This window comes from Choloepus didactylus, chromosome 10 (genome assembly GCF_015220235.1).
Source record: "Choloepus didactylus isolate mChoDid1 chromosome 10, mChoDid1.pri, whole genome shotgun sequence".
In the NCBI taxonomy this organism is placed as follows: Eukaryota; Metazoa; Chordata; class Mammalia; order Pilosa; family Megalonychidae; genus Choloepus; species Choloepus didactylus.
The window spans coordinates 105,673,684-105,697,348 of NC_051316.1; the positions used below are offsets into that span (position 1 = coordinate 105,673,684).

The 23,665-nt window shown below is 45.5% G+C and overlaps 1 protein-coding gene across 3 annotated transcripts in view; it reads left to right on the forward strand.

Annotated features, from left to right (window-relative positions):
- The first annotated feature begins 411 nt into the window (after window positions 1–411).
- The window catches only part of ASTN2 (astrotactin 2), a 926,574-nt gene continuing 903,320 nt past the window's right edge, over window positions 412–23,665 (forward strand). For all 3 annotated transcript variants that reach the window (XM_037797191.1, XM_037797194.1, XM_037797193.1), the window contains exon 1: window positions 412–986. In XM_037797191.1, coding sequence (XP_037653119.1) covers window positions 524–986 — 463 coding nt within the window. In that variant the 5' untranslated portion in view covers window positions 412–523. The remainder of the gene's footprint in view (window positions 987–23,665) is intronic.

Genomic DNA, 23,665 nt, shown 5'->3' on the forward strand with positions numbered 1-23,665 from the left:
GTTCTTCAGCAAGGCTGGGCTAAGGCGCGCCCCCAGAAACAGCCTCTGGGCTGAACCTCGGGTTGGGGCGAAGCAGGGCGATATGAGAGCGCCCCGTGGGAAGGCGATTCGGGGAGGTGCGGGGTGGGGGGGAGGTCCCTAAGTCTTAGGATTTGGAGAAGGATGATGTGGCTGAAGAACGTTGTGGAGGCGGCATTGGGGGATCCTGGGAAAGGGGAGGGGGTGACTGGGACTGGCACGAGGCCGGGCGGAGCCTCCGGAACGCCTGGGGTCTGCAGGGGGAGCCACAGAAGGAGGGCGGGCGGCGGGGCCCCGGGAGGCGGTGCGGGGGGGCGGTCCAGGGCCGATCGGGAGGCGGAGCCCGGAGCTGGGGGCTGCTGGCGAGCGGCTCTCTCGGCTCCTTAGCTCCGGCGTCTGGTTCGCTTCGGGGTCCACCGCCGCCGTTGCCTCCTGTTCCTCGTCCTTCGCCGCCGCCACCACCACCACCGCCGCTGCTGTCCGCAGCGCCGCAGCCCCTCCCGCCATGGCCGCCGCCGGCGCCCGGCGCAGCCCCGGCCCCAGCTCGGGGCTCCGGGGGCGGCTGAGGCTCGGCTTCCACCCGGCGCCGGCGCCACCGCCGCTGCTGCTGCTGTTCCTGCTCCTGCTGCTGCTGCCGCCGCCTCTGCTGGCCGGCGCCACCGCCGCTGCCTCGCGGGAGCCGGACAGCCCATGCCGGCTCAAGACCGTCACGGTGTCCACGCTGCCCGCTTTGCGGGAAAGCGACATCGGCTGGAGCGGCGCCCGTGCCGGGGCCGGGGCCGGGACCGGGACCGGGGCCGGGGCCGGGGCCGGGGCCGGAGCCGCCGCCGCCGCGTCCCCGGGTTCCGCGGGCTCCTCCAGCACAGCCGCCGAGTCGCGCCTCCTGCTCTTTGTGCGTAACGAACTGCCGGGTCGCATCGCGGTGCAGGACGACCTGGACAACACGGAGCTGCCTTTCTTCACGCTGGGTAAGACCAGGCGCCCGCACACTCGGGGTCCCAAGGCACCCTGCGCCCCTAAGTAGGGCCGAACGGACGGGGGCGCCCTGGGGTCTCCGCCCCGGGCAGCACCGAGCGGGGTTGGGTGAGGGCAGCTGAGGGACCCGGAGGGCACACAGGTGGCTGGAGAGGCGGGAGGGGCAGGAGGTCCCGGGGAGCGCGCGGCTGGAGCCTAGGGGCGTTGCTCCTCTTCCGGCAGTGGGACCTGTCTCTCAGACTCACCGTCCAGATGCTGAGCTCTGCCCTGCCCCGTCCCAGTTTCCCGGTAGGGTACCAGGTCCTAGCCCACCGCCCACTGTTCCTCCGGGTCACTAGCCGCCTGCGGTTCCCAGCCTCTCGCTCCGCCTGGACGTTGGTTCTGCCCTTAGGGACAAATTTTCTCGAGAATCCGAGCGGAGTAGTTCCATACAGTAGTTCCCGGCCTCCGAAAGCACGGTTTCAGCATGGACCGAGTGACCTTGGGCACGTCGTTTTCTTTCTCTGGGCCTCAGTCTTGGACATCGATGAAGTGGGGTTGGGGAGGATTGTTTTTTTGAGGAGTGGGATTCTGAGAGGAAGGTCTTCGCTTTCGATTCTTTCCCACTGCCGTTATCTCCTTCGCCTTGCTGACCTCTCCCAGCGGAGAGCAGGTTTGTCCACGCAGCTCATTCACTAGGACAATAATAATAACTTGAAGACAAGAAAAAGGAATTGGAAAGGAAAAGGACGGGGGTCGGGGGCTCAACCGGAAAGTTAATCAGAAAGTTCGCCGGCAGCTTGCTGCCTGCTGGTTTCCGGCGCGAATCCCGGAGGAGTCGCTCCTTCGGTGGAGCTGTGGGAAGCGCGGCTGATTTCCCACCCGGGTAATTGATAGCTTAATTATCTCGGAGAGCGTTTACAAAAATGTTGTTCCCCCTTAGCTCTCCCGCGCTCGCTGCTCGATGGCTCTCCCCTCCCCTCTTGGGGGCGCGGGGCAGGATTGGTTGCACGAGTCTGACCAACAACAGCGCCAAGAAGGCGCCTGGGGTTCGCCCTGAGACTCCTGAGCTCCTTTTCGCCAGGTCCCTGCTTTCGCGGGATCCCGGGCTCGGGCATCGCCTGGGATGGGGCGGAAGGGCGAAGGGCGGGGACCGGCCCTCGCCATCAGCGCTTTGAGGATCCCGGCCTGAGCGTCCGGGTTTAACTCCTTGACTGCCCGAGAAGCCCCAAAGACTACGCAGTAGACGCGACTCTTCTCTCACGGGAGCGCTAATACTGTCTAATGTCTTTTTGTGACCATCTCTCCCCACCCCCACTTCTTGCTGATGGCCTCTGGGGATTTGAGCGAGCGCGGGGCCCTTTCGCAGCGTGAGCTTGAAGCTGCTGGTTTCTGGCCCCTGGGCTCTCCCCAGCTGGCTGTAACCTGAGCGTGCTGAGCTTTCGGAGGGCGAGGCGGGAAAGCGCCTTGCAGGCTCCCGGGGGACTTCCCGCGGCGGCGCGTCTGGCGTGCCACGCACATACACACACGCTCACACCACACCACACAAGCATACGCACGCACACACACACACACCATCAGCCTTTCCCACGTGCACCTATGGGGCTGCTCATCTCCAAGGAAGTGGATGGGGCTGGAGGTGGGTTTCCTTAGGGCACAGAACTAACCTCACCTAGCTCCCAGGGCCTCCCGCGGGGAAGATTCCCTCCCAAGATACTGGGAATGTCGGTCCCTGCGGAGCCACTTTCAGCCCCACCCTTTCCCCTCCACCCTCCCCGTCTCTCCACCCCAGGTGCACTGAGAGTGAGAATATTAATCTCCCCAAGGAGGAAATCCCCCCAAATGGCCATTCCAAATGACAGGCAAAGCGTGTTGAGCCTTGGGTATGACTTGGAAGCCAGCACTTGAGAGCATTGGAATTCCCCAAGGATGTGGAGGACTCGGCCCAGCCAGTATAGGGCATCACCCCAGAATTCCTGGAGCTGACAGTCCCTGCTTTTTTTTTAAACTTTGGCTTTCAGGAAGGGATGAGTGCCCTGGGTGAACTGAGTGAGGAGCTGGGAGTGTTGAATCCCTCAGGACCCGGTCGACAGCTTGAGTCTCCTCTGGCCTTCCCTTGGAGTCTTCTGCCTTTTCTGAGACACCTGCTGCTAAGCCTGGCGGCTTGGAAACTGCCTGCCTTGGGGTGGTGGAGTGCCGTCCTCCTTGGCAGCACTGAGCCCTTTGGATGCTGACAAGAATCGAGTTCCTGCCTCTGTTCCCCAACCTCCCCCCCAGCGCCCTGGACTGGCAGCCCGAGGCACTCCCAACGAGGATTTGGCTAGCGAGGTAGTCACCAGATGGCAGGGTATAGCAGGAGCTGTGTAGAGAGACGTGGGCTTTTTATTTGTGTTGGTCTTCGACTGTTTGCATGTAAACATGGAGTGCACAATCAGCTCTGGGAGGGCCAGGCTGGCTGGAAATGAGGGTTGGGGGCAGGGAAGATGCCATTTATGGCCATGTCTTTCCCAGGGTCCCAAGGCAGTGTATCCACCCCCAGACCTTTTAGCCAACCTTGCTTAGAGTTTGTCTCCAGAGGGGTGGGTTACCCTTTCATTACTGGCTTGTTAGTTCAGGGGATTTGAACACTGTGGTTTCACAGCTGGGCTTGCAAAGTGGATAAAGGCCAAACCTTGCCAGTGGTAGGGTGTGTGGAGCTACTGCTAAGAGGTGATGTCTTCCAGAGCAGAGCCTCCAGCTATGTTCCTGAATCATGGTCCCAGAGTTGGAGCTGTGTAAAATATCTCCTGGCGCTAAGGGGGCAAACGAAGAATTAAAATGTAAAGTCCCCATTTGACTCTAAGCCTGATCAGGGAACCTCAAGGTAATTTGGCACACACTGCCTACCATCCCTATCCACCAAAGTCATCTCCACACCTGGCCCTGCCTCCATCTATTCTACCTCTCTTGGAGTTATCTGCTCTCTTATTGGTAATGCCCAGGCTGAAAAGACTTTTCTTTGGGCTTCTTTCTCTTAATATTTCTACTTTCCCTGTCATTTTCCAGCTTGCTTTATGTAGATGGAAGTTTGCACCAAGTTTCTGTGTCTGGGCCTCTTCTTTAGACTCTGAGATAAGCCAATGGCATTGACAAAGTGAATTCTCTGAAAGTGATTGAGGAATTGCAAGAGCTAAGAGCTTTATGATGGCCTTTTATTATTTAATTCCCATAAAATATATGGGGTGAGCACTACTGTTATTACTATTTTACAGATTAGGAAGTATCCTTAGACAGGTCAAGTACCTAGTCCAAAGTCACACAGTAAGTAAACAGCAGAGCTGGAATTAGAATCCCAGTCTTTTGGAGACATTCAATCTTGATAATTGCCGAACTCTCATCCTGAGCCAAAATGCATGTAGGCACGGCATAGTGCTGAGTCTTGTAGGGCAATACAACAATCATCACCAGGACAAGAACCTTTCTCCAGAGTAAGTTCAGCTACATTGGTTAGCTGCAGTATGAGAATTTGAAAGTAAGGCATGAGCTTGATGACCCTGCTAGCCTGGAGTTCCATGACCCATGGGATGCCAAGGAGCATTCTATTTAATGGTGCCAGTGAGTTATGGAGATGATACACGCTGTGACATCATGGAGGGAACTCATCTCTATAGACTTGGACAAGGCTAGGAAGACTTCTGGATAGGAAAGAACCTGAGCGAGGCCTTGAAAGGATGGACTAGTTTGTAATCTACAAAAAGAGAAGAAACTGAATGCTAAAATGCATTTTGGGAACTAAACATTGGTTAGGATCTGGAAATCTTAGCTCTGCCTCAATGTGACCTTGAACAAGTCATTTATTCCCCAGAGCTTCTTTTCTTTGTGCTGTAATATTTGTGGGTAGATGAGCCCTAAAATAATTCTTTGGTGTAAAAATTCTATGAACTTCCAGTGCCCTGACCCACTCCATGACTCTAATTAGCTCTTCTTGCTTCTCCTTGTCTGTTTTCCTTTGCCTATAATATGGGGGTGTTGGGAGGGACTAATTGAAAAGAAAGAACTTGAACAGGAGGAACTGCCAGCAAAGGGCTTCTGAGGTGAACCTATACATCACTGAGTCCTTAGGTACCCCCAGGCAGCCCCAGAGTCTGCTTGTGGATTTAGTTTTCATGCCCACAGGTAGAGAAATGGCATCCTTCTTCTGGTGCTTGATAGTGGCCAGGCCAGACTTTATCATCAGCCTGGATTCAACACTAAGGAGGGGGAGTGGGTATAAAATTGAGTAACCACTTATTGTCTTACTATTTCTTAGTGATTTGCTTTGTCATGTAAATCAGGCAGTGAGAAGTATGCTCTGTATTTAGGAGATGGAGTGTGAAAAAGGAAAAAACACCCAGGAGTGTGTTTTTAAATGCACCCAGGTGACTAATACTGGCAGTGACCTGAAGATCTGTCCCCAAATAATGCTCTTTTTAGGAAGCTGATTGGCCCAAGTGGAAGAAAAAGACACAGTCTGAAATGCCAACTTGGTTCGGCCAGTACAAGTTCCTTAAAATACAGATAAAAATGGGTACCCAGAGAGAAAAGCCATTGAGAGGGGCCGGGCACCAGATTAGAAGGACCAGAAGAGAAGTCCATGAAGGGCTGGAGGAACTTCCTTCAAACGTCAACACAGAGTAAGGAACATGATTTTTTTGTGTGTATCTGGTTCTAAGGAAAGTTAAAAGGGTGCAAACACTGAGTCTGAGCTCAGCCTCACCCAAGGGTGTGTCCCCTGGAGCTATCCAGCAATCAAATGTGCTGATCCCTTATGGTGATAAGAGCCATGTTCCAGAAAACGTCTGAGCAGATACTATACATCTATTTGACAGGCATTCAGAGAAAGAATCCAAGCACTGGAGACGTTTGCTCTATATGCCCTTTCTGACCTCTGGTTTGATTCTGAAGGTTGATACCTTTCATGTGAAGGAAGGAAAGATGGTTGCAAATAGTCATAAGCTGTGTCTTCTGTAGAGATTCATTAGGATGAATTCCAGTGTTCTTTTCTGGATGAATGAGAGAGAGATACTGGGATGAAAGAAAAGGAGAATTTGATGTCTTCAAACAAAGCTACATTTTAAAAAATATATGTATATTTCCTCATTTGGGGCACCCAGTCCCTTTTCACCAAATAAGGCATTTGTGTGGGTCTCCAACCTCAAGACTCGGGTAGGGGCCTTCAGTGATCTCTGATATGAGTCTTCTCCCCTTTACCCATCTCTTCCCACACTCCATCTTTCCCCACACCTCATGCCAGCTAAAATGTGATGAAACCTACTTCATACTTACTCAGGGCAGAGGAAAATGTGTTGTCTGCCCTCGGAAAGCACGTTATGTTGTTGAGAGAGTAATGGGACAGGGAGAGAGGAGGATTCATTTCAGCTGTTAGAGAGACTCAAATTTGGTCAAGGCCAGCTGGAGTTGTTGTATCCAGGCGTCAGCAATAGCAGCCAAGACAGCAGGGCCCTGCAAGCTTTGGTGTGACCCAGAGCCCAATCATTTTCCTGAACTGGGCCCTTAGGTCGCAAGATCAGTTTATAATATAAATTTACAGTGAGTCCGGCAAGAAGTTTGACCAGACCTCTGGCTGGCAAAGCCTTCTGCCTCTCACCTCCTTGCTTTGTTGTAGACTAGGCCTTGACTGACTTAGGAAAATGTGAGCACATGTGCTGGAGGGATAAAAGGATGGAGATTAACGTCATGAAAACTATTACTATGACCATCAGCTTTGATGGGCCCACAGCAGCACAGACTTTTGGAGCTCACTGAATCTAGCCCTCCTTTTTTCTATGGTAACACTGAGACAAGGGAAGAAACTACCCAGGGCCATAGATTTCAGACTTAAACCCAGTGGTCTTGAACCTCATTCTGTCCCTGTTTCTGTCACACCATTGGCCCTCTCACACAGTGCATCAGGTTTAAACACATCTCAGTGTCTGCAAGTAGTTGAACGTTGTAAAGTGCATCCTCCCCTGGCCAAAAAAAAAAAAAAAAAAAAAAAAAAATCTTCCGAGGGAAATTGCATTTGTTCTGCTACCCAAGTATCCAGCTGGTTGACTTCAATTTCTCTTGAGAACCTGAACTGATGGGTTTTGTACTGTGGGAGGAGTGAGCCTCGCTGCATTTCCCTGCTGGCTGCTTTTGGGGGTGAGTGGAAGACAACTGCTCTTTTACAGGAAAGGAAAGAAAGGGTTGGGTTTAACCTTGGGGTGGAACAGCATTTGGGGAGATCCTTCCTTAACAGAGCTGATACTTCCCCAAGTTCTCATACTGACCAGCTAGTGGCAACAGAAGATTAACTATAGTGAGAGAGATGGTTTTTCTTTCCTTCTAGCGGAGCTTACAGCGACTCTGTTCGGGAAGGAGGCAGACAGCAGTGCTTGGCAGGACTTGCTCTCTTCTCCGTCGCTAGCTCTCTCCTCGCACTGACTTTTCTTATTCTCTGTAATTCTTTTGGGCAAGAGTTCCAATGAAGCTCCCCTCCCGCCATGGTTGGGTGCAGGGTGGGGGCCCGGAACTAAACAATGTAAGATTTAGGATTGGAATATCTATAGTTTCCTTACTGGCACACTAGAACATGCAAGCAGCCCAGTGTATGAATCAAAACACTGACAAGGGTGCTGTATTATAAACTGCTATGGATTTAACCCTGAGGAGGAACTGCTTTTCCGTCCCCATTACCACTGGTGGGCATGGGCCTTAACACTTTTCTCTACTACAATTTCAAGAGGCGGATTCACCTGTCTGCCTGCCTCTAGCCTGATCCTTTCTAATCTATCCCACACTAGAAGATAGAGTGATTTTTTTAAAAGCCCAAATCTGATAATGACTATTCTCTTGTAAATCACTTCACTGTTCCCCAGAGTTCTTAGGAAAGAAAGTTGAAGCTCCTTATTATGTTATACTGGATCCATGATCCGGCTTCTCTAGACCATCCTATACTAAGAGCTCTTCCTTCTCATTCCGTTACTGCCCCACCACTCCCTGGGAAAATTCCTTCTCATCTTTCGAGATTGAATCCAAGTGTTACCTTATCTCTCACATTGGAATTGAGAACACCACTATCAATATTAAGAACCACTATAACAGTAGCTATTTGTTTAAGAAATATTAAGCACCTCTAAGTGCCCGGCACCTGTTTTAGGTGCTTATGATACGTTAGAGAGCAAGACAAAGACCCCTACATTAGAGTGCTTATATCCACGTGAATGTGTGGAGTGTGTGAGTGATGGGGAGGGGACAATGACAGTAGTGGCATAATGAATAAATAAATTACGTACTATGTGGAGGTGATGAATTCTATGAAAAAGTAAAAAAGATGTAACAGAGAAAGGAAAATAGGTTTTGATATTAAATGGTGTAGGCTGAGAGGTGCTTATTGAGAATGGAAGAATGGAACAAAGACTTGAAGGAGATGAAGGAGTTAGCCAAGCAGATATCTAGGAGAGCAGCAATCCAGGCAGAGAACATCTCCTCTAAAAACTTGGAGTTAGAAGCATGCCTGGAGTGCTCATGGGAAAGCAAGAAGGCCAGTGTGGCTGGAATACAATGAGAGGGAAAGAAGGGAAGGAGGTCATGGAGGAAAAGGGGAGCCAGTCACATAGGGCCGTATAAGGTATTGTCAGAGTTTGGGCTTTTATTCTGAGTGATAAGGAGAGCCATGAAGTATGTTAGGTCCAAGGGAGTCAAGATTTGACTTATGTTTTCAAAGAATTTGTCAGATTGCTCTGTTGAGAATAGAATAGAGGGAAGCAAAGATGAAAGTGGGGAGAAGACCCATAGGACTCTGTTCATGTGAGAGGTGATGGTGGCTTGGAGTAGAATGGGAGCAGATCTTATTACACTAGTTTCCTTGTCTGTCCCGCACTACTTAACCATGAGCTCTGTCTTTGTTTGTCAGGTGGCAAATACCACACAATGGGTTGGCTTAAACAATGGGACTTTATTGTCACAATTTTTTTGGAGGCTAGGAGTCCAAAATCAAGGTATCAAGCAGCCAGGCTTTCTCCAAAGTCTGTAGTGTTCTCTAATGGCCGTCCTCCACCACATGGAGATCTCTCTCTCTGGCTTCTTTACATCTGGCTTCTTTTATTGTGCTGACTTCTGCATCTGAATTTTCTTTGCTTATTGGGACTGCATTCATATTTATTAAGGCCACCCTAATTCAATTTGGCCTCCTCTGAATAGGATCTTTGAAGTTCCTACTCATGAATGAATCCATACCTAACTAATAATGTCTTCAAAAGTCCATTAACAATGGGTTCACACCCACAGGAATGCAGATTAACACTTGAACATGTCTTTTATGGGAGGCATGATTCAATCCCCAACACACTCCTTAAGGGCAGGGAACATACCTCATTCATCTCTGGGGCTTCAGTGACTCATGCTGTGCTTGGCACTTCATAGATGTTTAGGAGATTTTTAGATAACTAGTTTTCCCATGTTTCATCCCATTAACCATACTGGGAAAACCATAGAGGTGTTGACATTCCACTCATCCATTAAAGCTGAGCTCAAATGCCGCCTCTTTTAAATACTTCTGTCTTCTGAACTCTTATAGCTATTTCCTCTACCTTTATCTGCCTTCTAATTATTCTGTTTTGTTTGTTTGTTTGTTTTGCAGGTTGGGTAATGAGCCCAGTTTTGATTAGAGGAGAGTGTTGGGTTTGGGGAAGCCTCATCTTGAGAATCTTAGAAGCCCTTTGGATTTGGCAAACAGGAAGGCATTGAAAGTTTTGGGGAGATGATTCACAGTGGTTCTGAGATTATTGAATGTTGGAAATGGAAAGAATTTAGGACATTATCTAAATGAATGCCTTCTATATAAAGATGGAGAACTCAAGATCATGATCAGGTTGTGATTCCAGATCTACTGACTTCCATTCCAATGCATCTTCCCTCCATCCTACAGATCAGCAACCAGGCAGCTGGGGGTTGAGGGAGCTGGCAATCCAGAGGCATAAGGTAACTGACTTTTGTCATCTTGGCATAAGGCAAGCTATGAAAATAGCTACCATTTATTGAACATCTACCATGTCCAGGTGCTGTACTGGCACATCTCTTATACTGCAACACTGAGAGGTAGATATGATTCATCCCACATTACAGTGAGCACTGAGCTCAGAGAAGTAAGGGAGCATACCCGTGATCGTCCAGCTCTTACACAGCTGATCTGGGTCCAGATCTTGATCTGCCTGGTTCCAAAGCCTATGCTTTCTCTGCCTTGCATGCACTGTACAGAATTAGGAGTGTTATTGGGTTTTCATCTCCTTGGTAACCTCTTTTAATTCTTATCTCTTCCTTTTCCTATTACCTAGAAGTTACAGACATTTCTCATTTAGGAACTTCAGGTGTGAGAGCCTCACGGGCTCAAGGGAATGAATACCTCGTTCCTGTGTTGCCAGGAGCTGACTCAGCACCTCCTCAGGCCCTGTCACCTTGCTTCTTGCTGAATTGCCAAGAAAGCACCAGGTCTTCTCTTCTTGTCTCTAGACATCTCTTGTTATCCCTGGCCCTACTTGACAAAGTAAATTCCTATGTTCTGTGCTTTCTTGATTTTTCTTTCTCCCTCCCTTCCTCCTTCCCTCCCTTCTTTCTTTCCTTTCTTCCTTTCCTCTTCTCTCCTTGCCTCCCTCCCAAATTTTCTTTCTCTTCTTCCCTCCTAGTACTTAGGGAGTTACCACCTTGTCTTAGGCAGTGTTATATTAGGGGACTTGTGATCTAGGCCTTCAAGGAATTTATATAAGCTCTATGTCCTCATTCCAGAAGTTGTCAGGGCATCTAATGTTTGAGATACAGTCCCTGTTTGACTAGGTGCACTTTCTTGTCACTCCTTTGCTCAATCCCAAGTTGAATATTGTCCAGCTAGTGCTGCTTAGCAGCATTGGGCAATTTTGTGTCCTCACCTGGAACATGGGATCTATATTAAATCATCTCTACACATGGGATCTATATTATATTATCTTTATATGTGAAATCTATATTATATCATCTGTATATATGGCATCTATGTAATATCATCTATATATACAATATCTATATTATGCAATCTATATATATAGCATTTATATTTTATTGTCTATATATGGCAACTATATTATAATGTTGTAACAATCCAAATAAAGTGTATACTTCTCCCTAAACTATCAAAACTAAGTAAAATAATGCCTTTAAGATCCAACCCAACTCCCTGTTTACCTAGAAAAGGAAATGACACTTTCTGAGGTCCCAACAGCAAATCCAAAGCAAAGTCCAGTCCATAGCCCAACTCCTTTGACTGCAGTGCAACAGTATTCCAGTTCTGAGAATCAAAAATTCTAGGACCGAATCCTGGATACACTACTTCCTAATTGTGGACTTTAGTATGCTACCTCACCAAATCTGTTTGCCCGTCCATCAATAAAGTAACAATAACATATTAATACCTCCCTGGGTTGCTGTGATGATTATTTTTGGAGAGCCCTCCAAAACCCAGATTTTACTCAGTGCCTGGCACTGTGCTCAGTTTTTACTTACACTAAGCCATATGATCCTTACCAGGGAGAGTGTGTGTGCAAAGCACCTAACAGCGTCTGGCATGCAGTTTTGTGTCTTGCCTCTTAGCCACTTGGAATCCTTTATTGGGAGTAGGTGGAGCTATGAATAAATAATGCATGTGAGTTTCTTTCCCCCTCCTCCTCTCTCCACCCAGCAGGCTCTGCTCACCACCACTCCCTCTTCCTGCCAGCAAGGGAAAAGAGGATGAAATTGACCATTGATCTCTGCTAATTCTCCAGGAGCTGGGGGGAGGGGGGATTCTGGGGTTGTCTGAGGACAGTTTGGACAGAAAAGCTCTTAGAGTCTGAGTCTAAGGCAGGTGGGTGTTAGGGGAGGCAGGCGGGAAAGAATCTTCTCCCTTCTGGTGGCGGCTGGCAGACAAAGCCTTGCTCTCATGCACCCAGGGAAGTCACGAGTGGCTTTGCGAGCAGCCGAAAAGGGAAGGAACATTTCCATTAGTGGAATCAGCTGTAAAGAGATTTCCAGTCACAGTAATAGCTGCATTTTGGGGAATCATTTCAGTAGTGGTTGTGGGCATAGGAGGGAAGGGGGCAGGATGGCAAGGAAAGGCACAGGAAACTTCTGTTCTACTTGTGCTCCGAATGAGAACCAGTTGCCAGACGCAGAGTGACAATTCAGGAATGCAGCTGGTCATTGGACAAACATTCTGGATCTCTTACTTGCCTCCAAATGGACAGAGCTCCATTTTAAGTAGTCTGTGTGGGAGGCTGCCCGCTTATTTTTTGCTGCCTTTGCTCTGGTTACCTGGATTACTCTTGTGCAAGATTTTCAGAGCCAGCGGCAACTTCCTAGGCTTCTGGGATTTGTAGGGAAGAATTCCTAGATTGTTGAGCCCAGTCTTTATTAAAGGTGTCTATTCATCAGAATCACCTTGGAGTCCAGGTGCTCACTCCCAGACCTGCTGAGGTACCCAGGGAGTGGCCTGGGAATCTGAACTTTAACAAGGGTTCCAACTCCGTGGCATGTCCCTGGAGGATCTCCGCAAAGTGGCCCCTCACCTCCTGACATTCCTTTTCTCACTCATCGCTCTAGCCTCACGGATGACTTGCAGCATGCACACTCCAATCTCCAGAACGGGCTTGCTGTCCTTTCTGCTTGGAATGCTTTTCCCCTGGCCCTGGTTCACCTGGACAACTCGTAGACTTAGCTCAGGTGTTGCCTCCTCTGAGAAGCCTTTTCTTTCTCTCTGTCAGGCTTAGACGTTCTTCTGAATGCCCACAGCTCCCTGGTAGAGTTGCTAGGTTTAGCAAATAAGAATATGGGATGTCCAGTTAAACCTGAATTTCAGATAAACAATGAATGTGTTTAGTGTAAGTATGTCCCATGCAACATTTGTGATATACTTATGCTAAAAATTGCTTGTTTGTCTGAAATTAAGATTTAACTGGGATTTCTCTACTTCATCTGGCAATTCGCAGAAGCCATGTGCTTCTTTCTGTCCTGGCAGGGATCATATTATGGATATGTAACTTGTCCCCCAAACCTGTTCCATCTGCTTTTCCCCATCTCAGGAAATCAAACTACTCCTTCATCCAATCACTTAAGGCAAGGAGTCATCCTTGATGAATCCTTTCCCTTGATCCTCTTTCTCATCCTGTTGGCCTGCAAAGCCTGTGGGTTTTACTTTAAAATTACTTTCAAATTATTCAAGTTATTCACTTTTCATAATTTCCGCTGTCATCATTCTTACATAAGCCACCGACCATCCACTGATCTTTCTGCTGCTTCTCTACCATGGACTAGCAAACTACGACCATGGGCCAAGTTGAGCCACTACCTGTTTCTGTATGGTCTATAAACTAAGAATGTTTTTTTATATTTTTAAATAGTTGAAAAAAACAGAAAAAGAGTATTTCATGACATGACAATTATATGAAATTCATATGTCAGTGTCCATTAATAAACTTTTATTGGAACTCAAACACACTCATTCCTTTGAACATTGTCTGTGGCTCCTTTTGCAGAGTTGAGCAGTAGTGACAGAGTGTGTGTCCCAAAAAGCTTAAAATATTTACTACCTATCCCTTTACAGATAAAGTTTGCTGACCCCTGCTCTGTACAGTAGCCAGATTGATCTTTCCTAAAAAGCAAATTAGATCTCATCATGCCCCTCTGTAAAATCTTTACTTGCTTCTCATTGCTCTTAATATCAAATCCTAATTCCTTTTCAGCATCTACAAAATCCTAAATAATCTGTTTCCTTTCCAGGTTAACATTCTGTCACTTTCCCCCTTGCCTACTATGCCACCCAGGTTTCTTTTCTTTTTCCTTTTCAGTACACCAAGGTCATTGGTTTCCCAAGGGTTTGCACTTTATACTTGCTGTTCCCCCTGCCTGCAATGCTGTTCCCTGTTGGTTGGAGTTGTTCAGGAATCCATACAACGCAGCGAGTTAAAGTTTAAGTATAAAGTTTAAGGAAGAAAGCAGGTGGGAGCCAGCAGAAAAGAAGAAAAAAGATAATGGCTCCCGCTTTCTATATGAGAGCAGCATTTTTTAATGAAAAAAGGAACCCACGTTGGGTAGGGTGTTTGCTGTGATGTTCTGTGCCTCAATTGGGTAAGTGCCTATCTAGTTTTGGGCTGATTGGTTGGTAGAATTCTGAGACAATATTCTTTTTAGGAAAGCAGCTGCATTGTCTAACTAGGGAGAGCAGGCCTTTTTGGTTGTTCATCTTATGGATATATCTGACCTTGCCTTACCCACCTTTGAGGCACCACTGTGGCTGGAACAGCCTTGAACAGCTTTGAACAGCCTTCTTTCTTTCATTTATGGGGCACCTGTTTTCTGTGAGATAAGCTGCGGGGCCCCTGGGTTAGAAACTCCTTCTACATGTTAGTTTTTTCTTCTGGGGTCTAACATTCCCTTAGCCCTCTTCGTGGCCCACTCCCTCTACTCCTTCAAGTCGCAGTTTAAATTTCGACTCCTCCAAGAAGTCCTCCCTGACCAGAGTAGTCCTATTGCACTCTGCCCCCATTGCTTTCTATCCCATCATTTAAAAATCTGTTTAAACATTTTTCTGGCATTTCCTCGAAGGTCTTGTTCACCTTTACGTCCCCTGAAATGAAAAGTGCAGGGCACAGATAGTAGTGGGGGCTGAGTGGGTATTTCCTGAAAAACTAAACAAAAGATGGGCAGGAATTGGAGTCAAGATTTGTGAACACCACCTTAGGGGGTACTCAACTCCTTGGGTTGTTAGGGTGTTTATTAGGAGATTGCTCCATGAGTTAAAGTGTGTAAAGCATGTGGAGCAGTGACTGCCTCTTAGTAAATGCTACCTAAGTGCTTGTTAAATAAACACAAATAAATAGGCCCTAGTACCACCCCGTCCCCACTGTGTCTTCTCTGAGGTTAGAAGGAAGGAGGGAGTTTAGGACAATTCAAAGGAAGTGAATTCAAAGGAAAGGCTTCGTGGAACCTAAAAGGCAGGGTAACTGGGGGCTAGGAGGCCTGGGTCTTGGTCCCAGTTGTGCTGTGTGTTGTTGAACAAGCCCCTTCCCCACTCTGGGCTTTGCCCATTTCTAATGTGATGACATTAAACCAAGTCATCTGTGAGGTTCTTCTCAGTCCGGGAAGCTCAGCAGGAGCCCAACAGGGAGGCAGGGGTTCTCTCCCTGAACCGCTGAGGCTAGAAGCTGCCGCTGGTAAAGCTGACTTTTACCTTCCTCGCTCTTGGTGTATTTCATGGGGCGTCTGAAGATCAAATCCTCAGCTCCGAATCCAGGTGCGATTGCGTTTCCAAGTCCCGTCTCACACTAATTTGTTGGGAGCCTTCTTCAATTACTTCCTCTTCGGCCTCCCCCAGGGAAGGAGACTGGAGAAGCTGAGGGCCCAGAGTAGCCAATTACCTGCCTGCCAATCACTGGGCTCCTCCTGTTGCCCCCTCCCCCATTTTCTTTTCTCTTTCTGCTTTCTTCTCCTGGCCTCTCTAAACCACCTCTTTCAACCACAGAGGTCCCTGGGGAGTTGCCTCCCCTTCACCTGCAGGGAGCAGAAGGCCTCCCATCCTCCAAGAGAGGCAGCGGGTGGGAAGTCTGGAGGCTGAGAAAGGACAGCAGCCTCTTGGAAAACCAGACAGGTTTTGCAAGTCTGCTAAGTACAAAACTGTGCTGGACTTGGAGGTAAAAACCTTGGAGTCTGCTCCTGGTTCTGTCAAAGACTTGCCTTGTGACCCCATTATGTGACCATCCTTTCTGGGGCCTCAGTCAATCCAGTTAAGATTTAGTTGAGTATTGCCAGATCCAGCATCAGAGAGGAGAAACTTTCCAGTCTTGTTTGTTAATTGCTGGAATCCCGGGTGCTTAGAGTTGAGCCGATCACATAGTGGGCACTCAAGTAAAACATTTGTTGGATGAATGGATGGATGGGTGATGGATGGAAAATGTGTGTGGTCATACTGTCACTCTGCCCTTTTGTATCCATGACAGATATTGCTAATCAATCACTTAATGACAGCCTTCTCAATGCAATGCTCTCATCAGTCACTACTAATCAATTGGGGTTAGCATGAGAGATGAATTCTATTCACCTTCCTAGACTGAACCGGTTCACCTGAAGAACCCTACTCCCCATTGCTGAGACCAAGCCTCTTCAGTCATTATTGAGTGGTTCTTCCATGCAGACCCTGCGTTCCATCCCTGGGGGCACAGAATACAAAGAGCTCACAGTCTATTTGCATTTGTACTTTTTGATTTATAAAACTCCTTTCCATGGGTAATTTTAGTGTCCCCATATTACAGATGAAGAAATGACCCTTCAGAGATTTCAAAGTCAGTTGTACAAGGTCACAGAGTAAAGGGGATTAGCTGTATTTCTTTTTTTTTTTTATCTTCATTTTATTGAGATATATTCACATACCACGCAGTCATACAAAACAAATCGTACTTTCGATTGTTTACAGTACCATTACATAGTTGTACATTCATCACCTAAATCAATCCCTGACACCTTCATTAGCACACACACAAAAATAACAAGAATAATAATTAGAGTGAAAAAGAGCAATTGAAGTAAAAAAGAACACTGGGTACCTTTGTCTGTTTGTTTCCTTCCCCTATTTTTCTACTCATCCATCCATAAACTAGACAAAGTGGAGTGTGGTCCTTATGGCTTTCCCAATCCCATTGTCACCCCTCATAAGCTACATTTTTATACAACTGTCTTCGAGATTCATGGGTTCTGGGTTGTAGTTTGATAGTTTCAGGTATCCACCACCAGCTACCCCAATTCTTTAGAACCTAAAAAGGGTTGTCTAAAGTGTGCATAAGAGTGCCCACCAGAGTGACCTCTCGGCTCGTTTTGGAATCTCTCTGCCACTGAAGCTTATTTCATTTCCTTTCACATCCCCCTTTTGGTCAAGAAGATGTTCTCCGTCCCACGATGCCAGGTCTACATTCCTCCCCGGGAGTCATATTCCACGTTGCCAGGGAGATTCACTCCCCTGGGTGTCTGATCCCACGTAGAGGGGAGGGCAGTGATTTCACCTTTCAAGTTGGCTTAGCCAGAGAGAGAGGGCCACATCTGAGCAAGAAAGAGGCATTCGGGAGGAGGCTCTTAGGCACAACCATAGGGAGGCCTAGCCTCTCCTTTGTAGCAACCGTCTTCCCAAGGGTAAAACCTGTGGTAGAGGGCTCAACCCATCAAACCACCAGTCCCCTATGTCTGTGGTCATGTTAGCAACCATGGAGGTGGGGTAGGCGAATACCCCTGCATTCTCCACAGGCTCCTCAAGAGGGCACTGCATCTTTTTTTTTTTTCCTTGTTTTTCTTTTTTTTTTTTTTTTTTACCTTTCCATTATTTTTTAAATCAACTGTATGAAAAAAAAAGTTAAAAAACTTTTTTAAAAGAACTTTTTTAAAAGAACATTTCAAAGAGACCATAACAAGGGAGTAAGAAAAAGACAACTAACCTAAGATAACTGCTAACTTCCAACATGTTCCTACTTTACCCCAAGAAAGTTACCTAATATAGCAACATTTCTGTGAACTTGCTCCTACTATATCCATCAGAAATTAACAGACTATAGTCACTCCTGGGCATCCCCAGAACGTTAAATAGCTTATCTGTTCTTCTTGGATTATTGTTCCCCCTTCCTTAATTGCTCTCTATTGCTAGTTCCCCTACATTCTACATTATAAACCATTTGTTTTACATTTTTCAAAGTTCACATTAGTGGTAGCATATAGTATTTCTCTTTTTGTGCCTGGCTTATTTCGCTCAGCATTATATCTTCAAGGTTCATCCATGTTGTCATATGTTTCACGAGATCGTTCCTTCTTACTGCCGCGTAGTATTCCATCGTGTGTATATACCACATTTTATTTATCCACTCATCTGTTGAAGGACATTTGGGTTGTTTCCATCTCTTGGCAATTGTGAATAATGCTGCTATGAACATTGGCGTGCAGATATCTGTTCGTGTCACTGCTTTCCGACCTTCCGGGTATATACCGAGAAGTGCAATCGCTGGATCGAATGGTAACTCTATATCTAGTTTTCTAAGGAACTGCCAGACTGACTTCCAGAGTGGCTGAACCATTATACAGTCCCACCAACAATGAATAAGAGTTCCAATTTCTCCACATCCCCTCCAGCATTTGTAGTTTCCTATTTGTTTAATGGCAGCCATTCTAACCGGTGTTAGATGGTATCTCATTGTGGTCTTAATTTGCATCTCTCTAATAGCTAGTGAAGCTGAACATTTTTTCATGTGTTTCTTGGCCATTTGTATTTCCTCTTCAGAGAACTGTCTTTTCATATCTTTTGCCCATTTTATAATTGGGCCGTCTGTACTATTGTCATTGAGTTGTAGGATTTCTTTATATATGCAAGATATCAGTCTTTTGTCAGATACATGGTTTCCAAAAATTTTTTCCCATTGAGTTGGCTGCCTCTTCACCTTTTTGAGAAATTCCTTTGAGGTGCAGAAACTTCTAAGCTTGAGGAGTTCCCATTTATCTATTTTCTCTTTTGTTGCTTGTTCTTTGGGTGTAAAGTCTAGGAAGTGGCCGCCTAATACAAGGTCTTGAAGATGTTTTCCTACATTATCTTCTAGGAGTTTTATGGTACTTTCTTTTATATTGAGATCTTTGGTCCATTTTGAGTTAATTTTTGTGTAGGGGGTGAGGTAGGGGTCCTCTTTCATTCTTTTGGATATGGATATCCAACTCTCCCAGCCCCATTTGTTGAAAAGACCATTATGGCTCAGTTCGGTGACTTTGGGGGCCTTATCAAAGATCAGTCGGCCATAGATCTGAGGGTCTATCTCTGAATTCTCAATTCGATTCCATTGATCTATATGTCTATCTTTGTGCCAGTACCATGCTGTTTTGGCAACTGTGGCTTTATAATAAGCTTCAAAGTCAGGGAGTGTAAGTCCTCCCACTTCGTTTTTCTTTTTTAGAGTGTCTTTAGCAATTCAAGGCATCTTCCCTTTCCAAATAAATTTGATAACTAGCTTTTCCAAGTCTGCAAAGTAGGTTGTTGGAATTTTGATTGGGATTGCATTGAATCTGTAGATGAGTTTGGGTAGAATTGACATCTTAATGACATTTAGCCTTCCTATCCATGAACATGGAATATTTTTCCATCTTTTAAGGTCCCCTTCTATTTCTGTTAGTAGAGTTATGTAGTTTTCTTTGTATAGGTCTTTTACATCTTTGGTTAAGTTTATTCCTAGGTACTTGATTTTTTTAGTTGCTATTGAAAATGGTATCTTTTTCTTGAGTGTCTCTTCAGTTTGTTCATTTCTAGCATATAGAAACATTACTGACTTATGTGCATTAATCTTGTATCCCGCTACTTTGCTAAATTTGTTTATTAGCTCTAGTAGCTGTATCGTCGATTTCTCAGGGTTTTCTAGATATAAGATCATATCATCTGCAAACAATGACAGTTTTATTTCTTCTTTTCCAATTTGGATGCCTTTTATTTCTTTGTCTTGCCGGATTGCCCTGGCTAGCACTTCCAGCACAATGTTGAATAACAGTGGTGACAGCGGGCATCCTTGTCTTGTTCCTGATCTTAGAGGGAAGGCTTTCAGTCTCTCACCATTGAGTACTATGCTGGCTGGGTTTTTCATATATGCTCTTTATCATGTTGAGGAAGTTTCCTTCAATTCCTACCTTTCGAAGTGTTTTTATCAAAAAGGGATGTTGGATTTTGTCAAATGCTTTTTCAGCATCTATTGAGATGATCAATTGATTTTTCCCTTTTGACTTGTTAATGTGTTGTAATACATTGATTGATTTTCTTATGTTGAACCATCCTTGCATGCCTGGAATAAACCCCACTTGGTCATGGTGTATGATTTTTTTAATGTGTCTTTGGATTCGATTTGCAAGGATTTTGTTGAGGATTTTTGCATCTATATTCATTAGGGAGATTGGCCGGTAGTTTTCCTTTTTTGTAGCATCTTTGCCTGGTTTTGGTATTAGATTGATGTTAGCTTCATAAAATGAGTTAGGTAGTGTTCCATTTTCTTCAATGTTTTGAAAGAGTTTGAGTAAGATTGGTGTCAGTTCTTTCTGGAAAGTTTGGTAGAATTCCCCTGTGAAGCCATCTGGCCCTGGGCATTTATTTGTGGGAAGATTTTTGATGACTGATTGGATCTCTTTGCTTGTGATGGGTTGGTTGAGGTCTTCTATTTCTTCTCTGGTCAGTCTAGGTTGTTCATATGTTTCCAGGAAATTGTCCATTTCTTCTACATTATCCAGTTTGTTGCCATACAGTTGTTCATAGTATCCTCTTATAATTTTTTTAATTTCTTCAGGATCTGCAGTTATGTCACCTTTTTCATTCATTATTTTGTTTATATGGGTCTTCTCTCTTTTTGATTTTGTCAGTCTAGCTAGGGGCTTGTCAATCTTGTTGATCTTCTCAAAGAACCAACTTTTGGTGATATTTATCCTCTCTATTGTTTTTTTGTTCTCCATGTCATTTATTTCTGCTTTAATCCTTGTTATTTCTTTTCTTCTACTTGGTTTAGGATTGGTTTGCTGTTCGTTTTCTAGCTTCTTCAGTTGATCCATTAGTTCTTTGATTTTGGCTCTTTCTTCCTTTTTAATATATGCGTTTAGTGCTATAAATTTCCCCCTTAGCACTGCTTTTGCTGCATCCCATAGGTTTTGGTATGTTGTGTTCTCATTTTCATTCGTCTCTATATATTTAGCAATTTCTCTTGCTATTTCTTCTTTAACCCACTGATTGTTTAGCAGTGTGTTCTTTAACCTCCAGGTATTTGTGAATTTTCTAAGTCTCTGATGGTTATTGACTTCTAATTGTATTCCATTGTGGTCAGAGAATGTGCTTTGAATAATTTCAATCTTTTTAAATTTATTGAGGCTTGTTTTATGTCCCAGCATATGATCTATTCTGGAGAAAGTTCCGTGAGCACTAGAAAAGTATGTGTATCCTGGTGATTTGGGATGTAATGTCCTGTATATGTCTGTTAAATCTAATTCATTTATCAGATTGTTTAGGTTTTCAATTTCCTTCTTGGTCTTCTGTCTGGTTGATCTATCTATAGGAGAGAGTGATATGTTGAAGTCTCCCACAATTATTGTGGAAACATCAATTGCTTCCTTTAGTTTTGCCAGTGTTTCTCTCATGTATTTTGTGGCACCTTGATTGAGTGCATAGACATTTACGATTGTTATTTCTTCTTGCTGAATTGCCCCTTTTATTAGTACGTAGTGGCCTTCTTTGTCTCTCAAAACATCCCTGCATTTAAAGTCTATTTTATCTGAGATTAATATTGCTACACCTGCTTTCTTTTGGCTGTAGCTTGCATGAAATATTTTTTTCCATCCTTTCACTTTCAGTTTCTTTGTGTCCCTGTGTCTAAGATGAGTCTCTTGTATGCAACATATTGATGGTTCATTTTTTTTGATCCATTCTGCGAATCTATATCTTTTAATTGGGGAGTTTAATCCATTTACATTCAATGTTGTAACCGTGAAGGCATTTCTTGAATCAGCCATCTTATCCTTTGGTTTATGTTTGTCATATTTTTCCCCTCTGTCTATTAATAGCCTTTATTGTACCCCTACCAAATCTCTTTAGTACTGAACCTTTCTCCAAGTCTCTCTGTCCTTTCTTTGTTTCTCTGTCTGTAGGGTTCCCTTTAGTATCTCCAGTAGGGCAGGTCTCTTGTTAGCAAATTCTCTCAGCATTTGTTTGTCTGTGAAAAATTTAAGCTCCCCCTCAAATTTGAAGGAGAGCTTTGCTGGATAAAGTATTCTTGGCTGGAAATTTTTCTCACTCAGAATTTTAAATATATCGTGCCACTGCCTTCTCTCCTCCATGGTGGCTGCTGAGTAGTCACTACTTAGTCTTATGCTGTTTCCTTTGTATGTGGTGAATTGCTTTTCTCTTGCTGCTTTCAGAACTTGCTCCTTCTCTTCTGTGTTTGACAGTGTGATCAGTATATGTCTCGGAGTGGGTTTATTTGGGTTTATTCTATTTGGAGTTCGCTGAGCATTTATGATTTGTGTATTTATGTTGTTTAGAAGATTTGGGAAGTTTTCCCCAACAATTTCTTTGAATACTCTTCCTAGACCTTTACTCTTTTCTTCCCCTTCTGGGACACCAATGAGTCTTATATTCGGACGTTTCATATTATCTATCATATCCCTGAGGTCCATTTTGATTTTTTCAATTTTTTTCCCCGTTCTTTCTTTTATGCTTTCATTTTCCATTCTGTCATCTTCCAGGTCACTGATCCGTTGTTCATCTTCCTCTAGTCTTGTACTATGAGTGTCCAGAATCTTTTTAATTTGGTCAACAGTTTCTTTAATTTCCATAAGATCATCCATTTTTTTATTTAGTCTTGCAATGTCTTCTTTATGCTCTTCTAGGGTCTTCTTGATTTCCTTTGTATCCCGTACTAGGGTTTCATTGTTCATCTTTAGTTCTTTGAGTAGCTGCTCTAGGTGCTGTGTCTCTTCTGATATTTTGATTTGGGTGCTTGGGCTTGGGTTATCCATATCGTCTGGTTTTTTCATATGCTTTATAATTTTCTGTTGTTTTTAGCCTCGTGGCATTTGCTGAACTTGATAGGGTTCTTTTAGGATGTGTAGACCAATTGAAGTCCTTATCTCTGATTTATCAGATCTACAGCTTCGTGGAGTACACTTCTCTAACTAACCAGCAGGTGGCGTCCACGAGCCACCTGTTCTCCACAAGCCAGTTCTCCCCTGTTTAGCCTTTTTGGTGAGTGGGTGAGTGAGTCTTGTGGGGTCCAATTGGTGTACCAAACTTGCGTGTGTAGTTGGTGTTGCCTGCCCTGTATATGGGGCGTGTTTCTGGGCAGTCAGGGATGGGGGGTGGCTCTAACAATCAAATCTCCCTGGCGATCCTAGAGTTTTAAAGCTGCTGCAATAGTCTAATCCTTCAGTTCAGTCCTGCCACAGTTTGTCTCTGCCACTGACCCACAAGTCCTTGGTATTGGCGTATGGCTCCTGAGACTTGCAAGTGGGCCCCTCTTCCAGGCCGTGCACCCCGGGTCCTGTGTTGAGGGATGACTGTGCTATGTCACAGGTGAGTGCCGTCCCTCCAGGGCAGTTCTGGGCTGCTGGGCTGTGTACGGAGGCTCCCAGTCTGCTGAAATGATGGCTGAATGGGGCTTTGTTAATTCACACTGCTCTACCTTCCCAAGTCTGGGACAATCAGCTGAGGTTGCAGGGAAGGCTAATGTCCACGCCCAGTTTTGTGGTGTGTGCCTGTTATTTGAAGCACTTCTGTCACACTGGGTTGTCTGGAGCAGCTCTGGGTTATGGGGCTGGTGATGGGCAGGAGTGTTTCCTGTCCACCAGGATGATGGCTGTGAGTGGACACCCCCCTTTTCTTGGGAAGTTGTGGTGTTTAGTGAATTTTCTCAGCCACTGGATTATTGCGTTTTGTCTCAGAGCTCTCTTAGCTCTGCTCTTGACTTGACCTGCCCAAATTGCTAGTCTTTGAAGCTTTCTGTATTGGGCTTAGATTTCGCTGATCTCAGCAGTTCCACGTTTTCATGAGTGTTGTATGAAGTATGCCCAAAGTCAGATTGCTCTGTGGTGTCCAGTCCACGCAGTTCCTGGCTTTCTACCTACTTTCCTGGAGGAGTAACTAAAACATACAGCT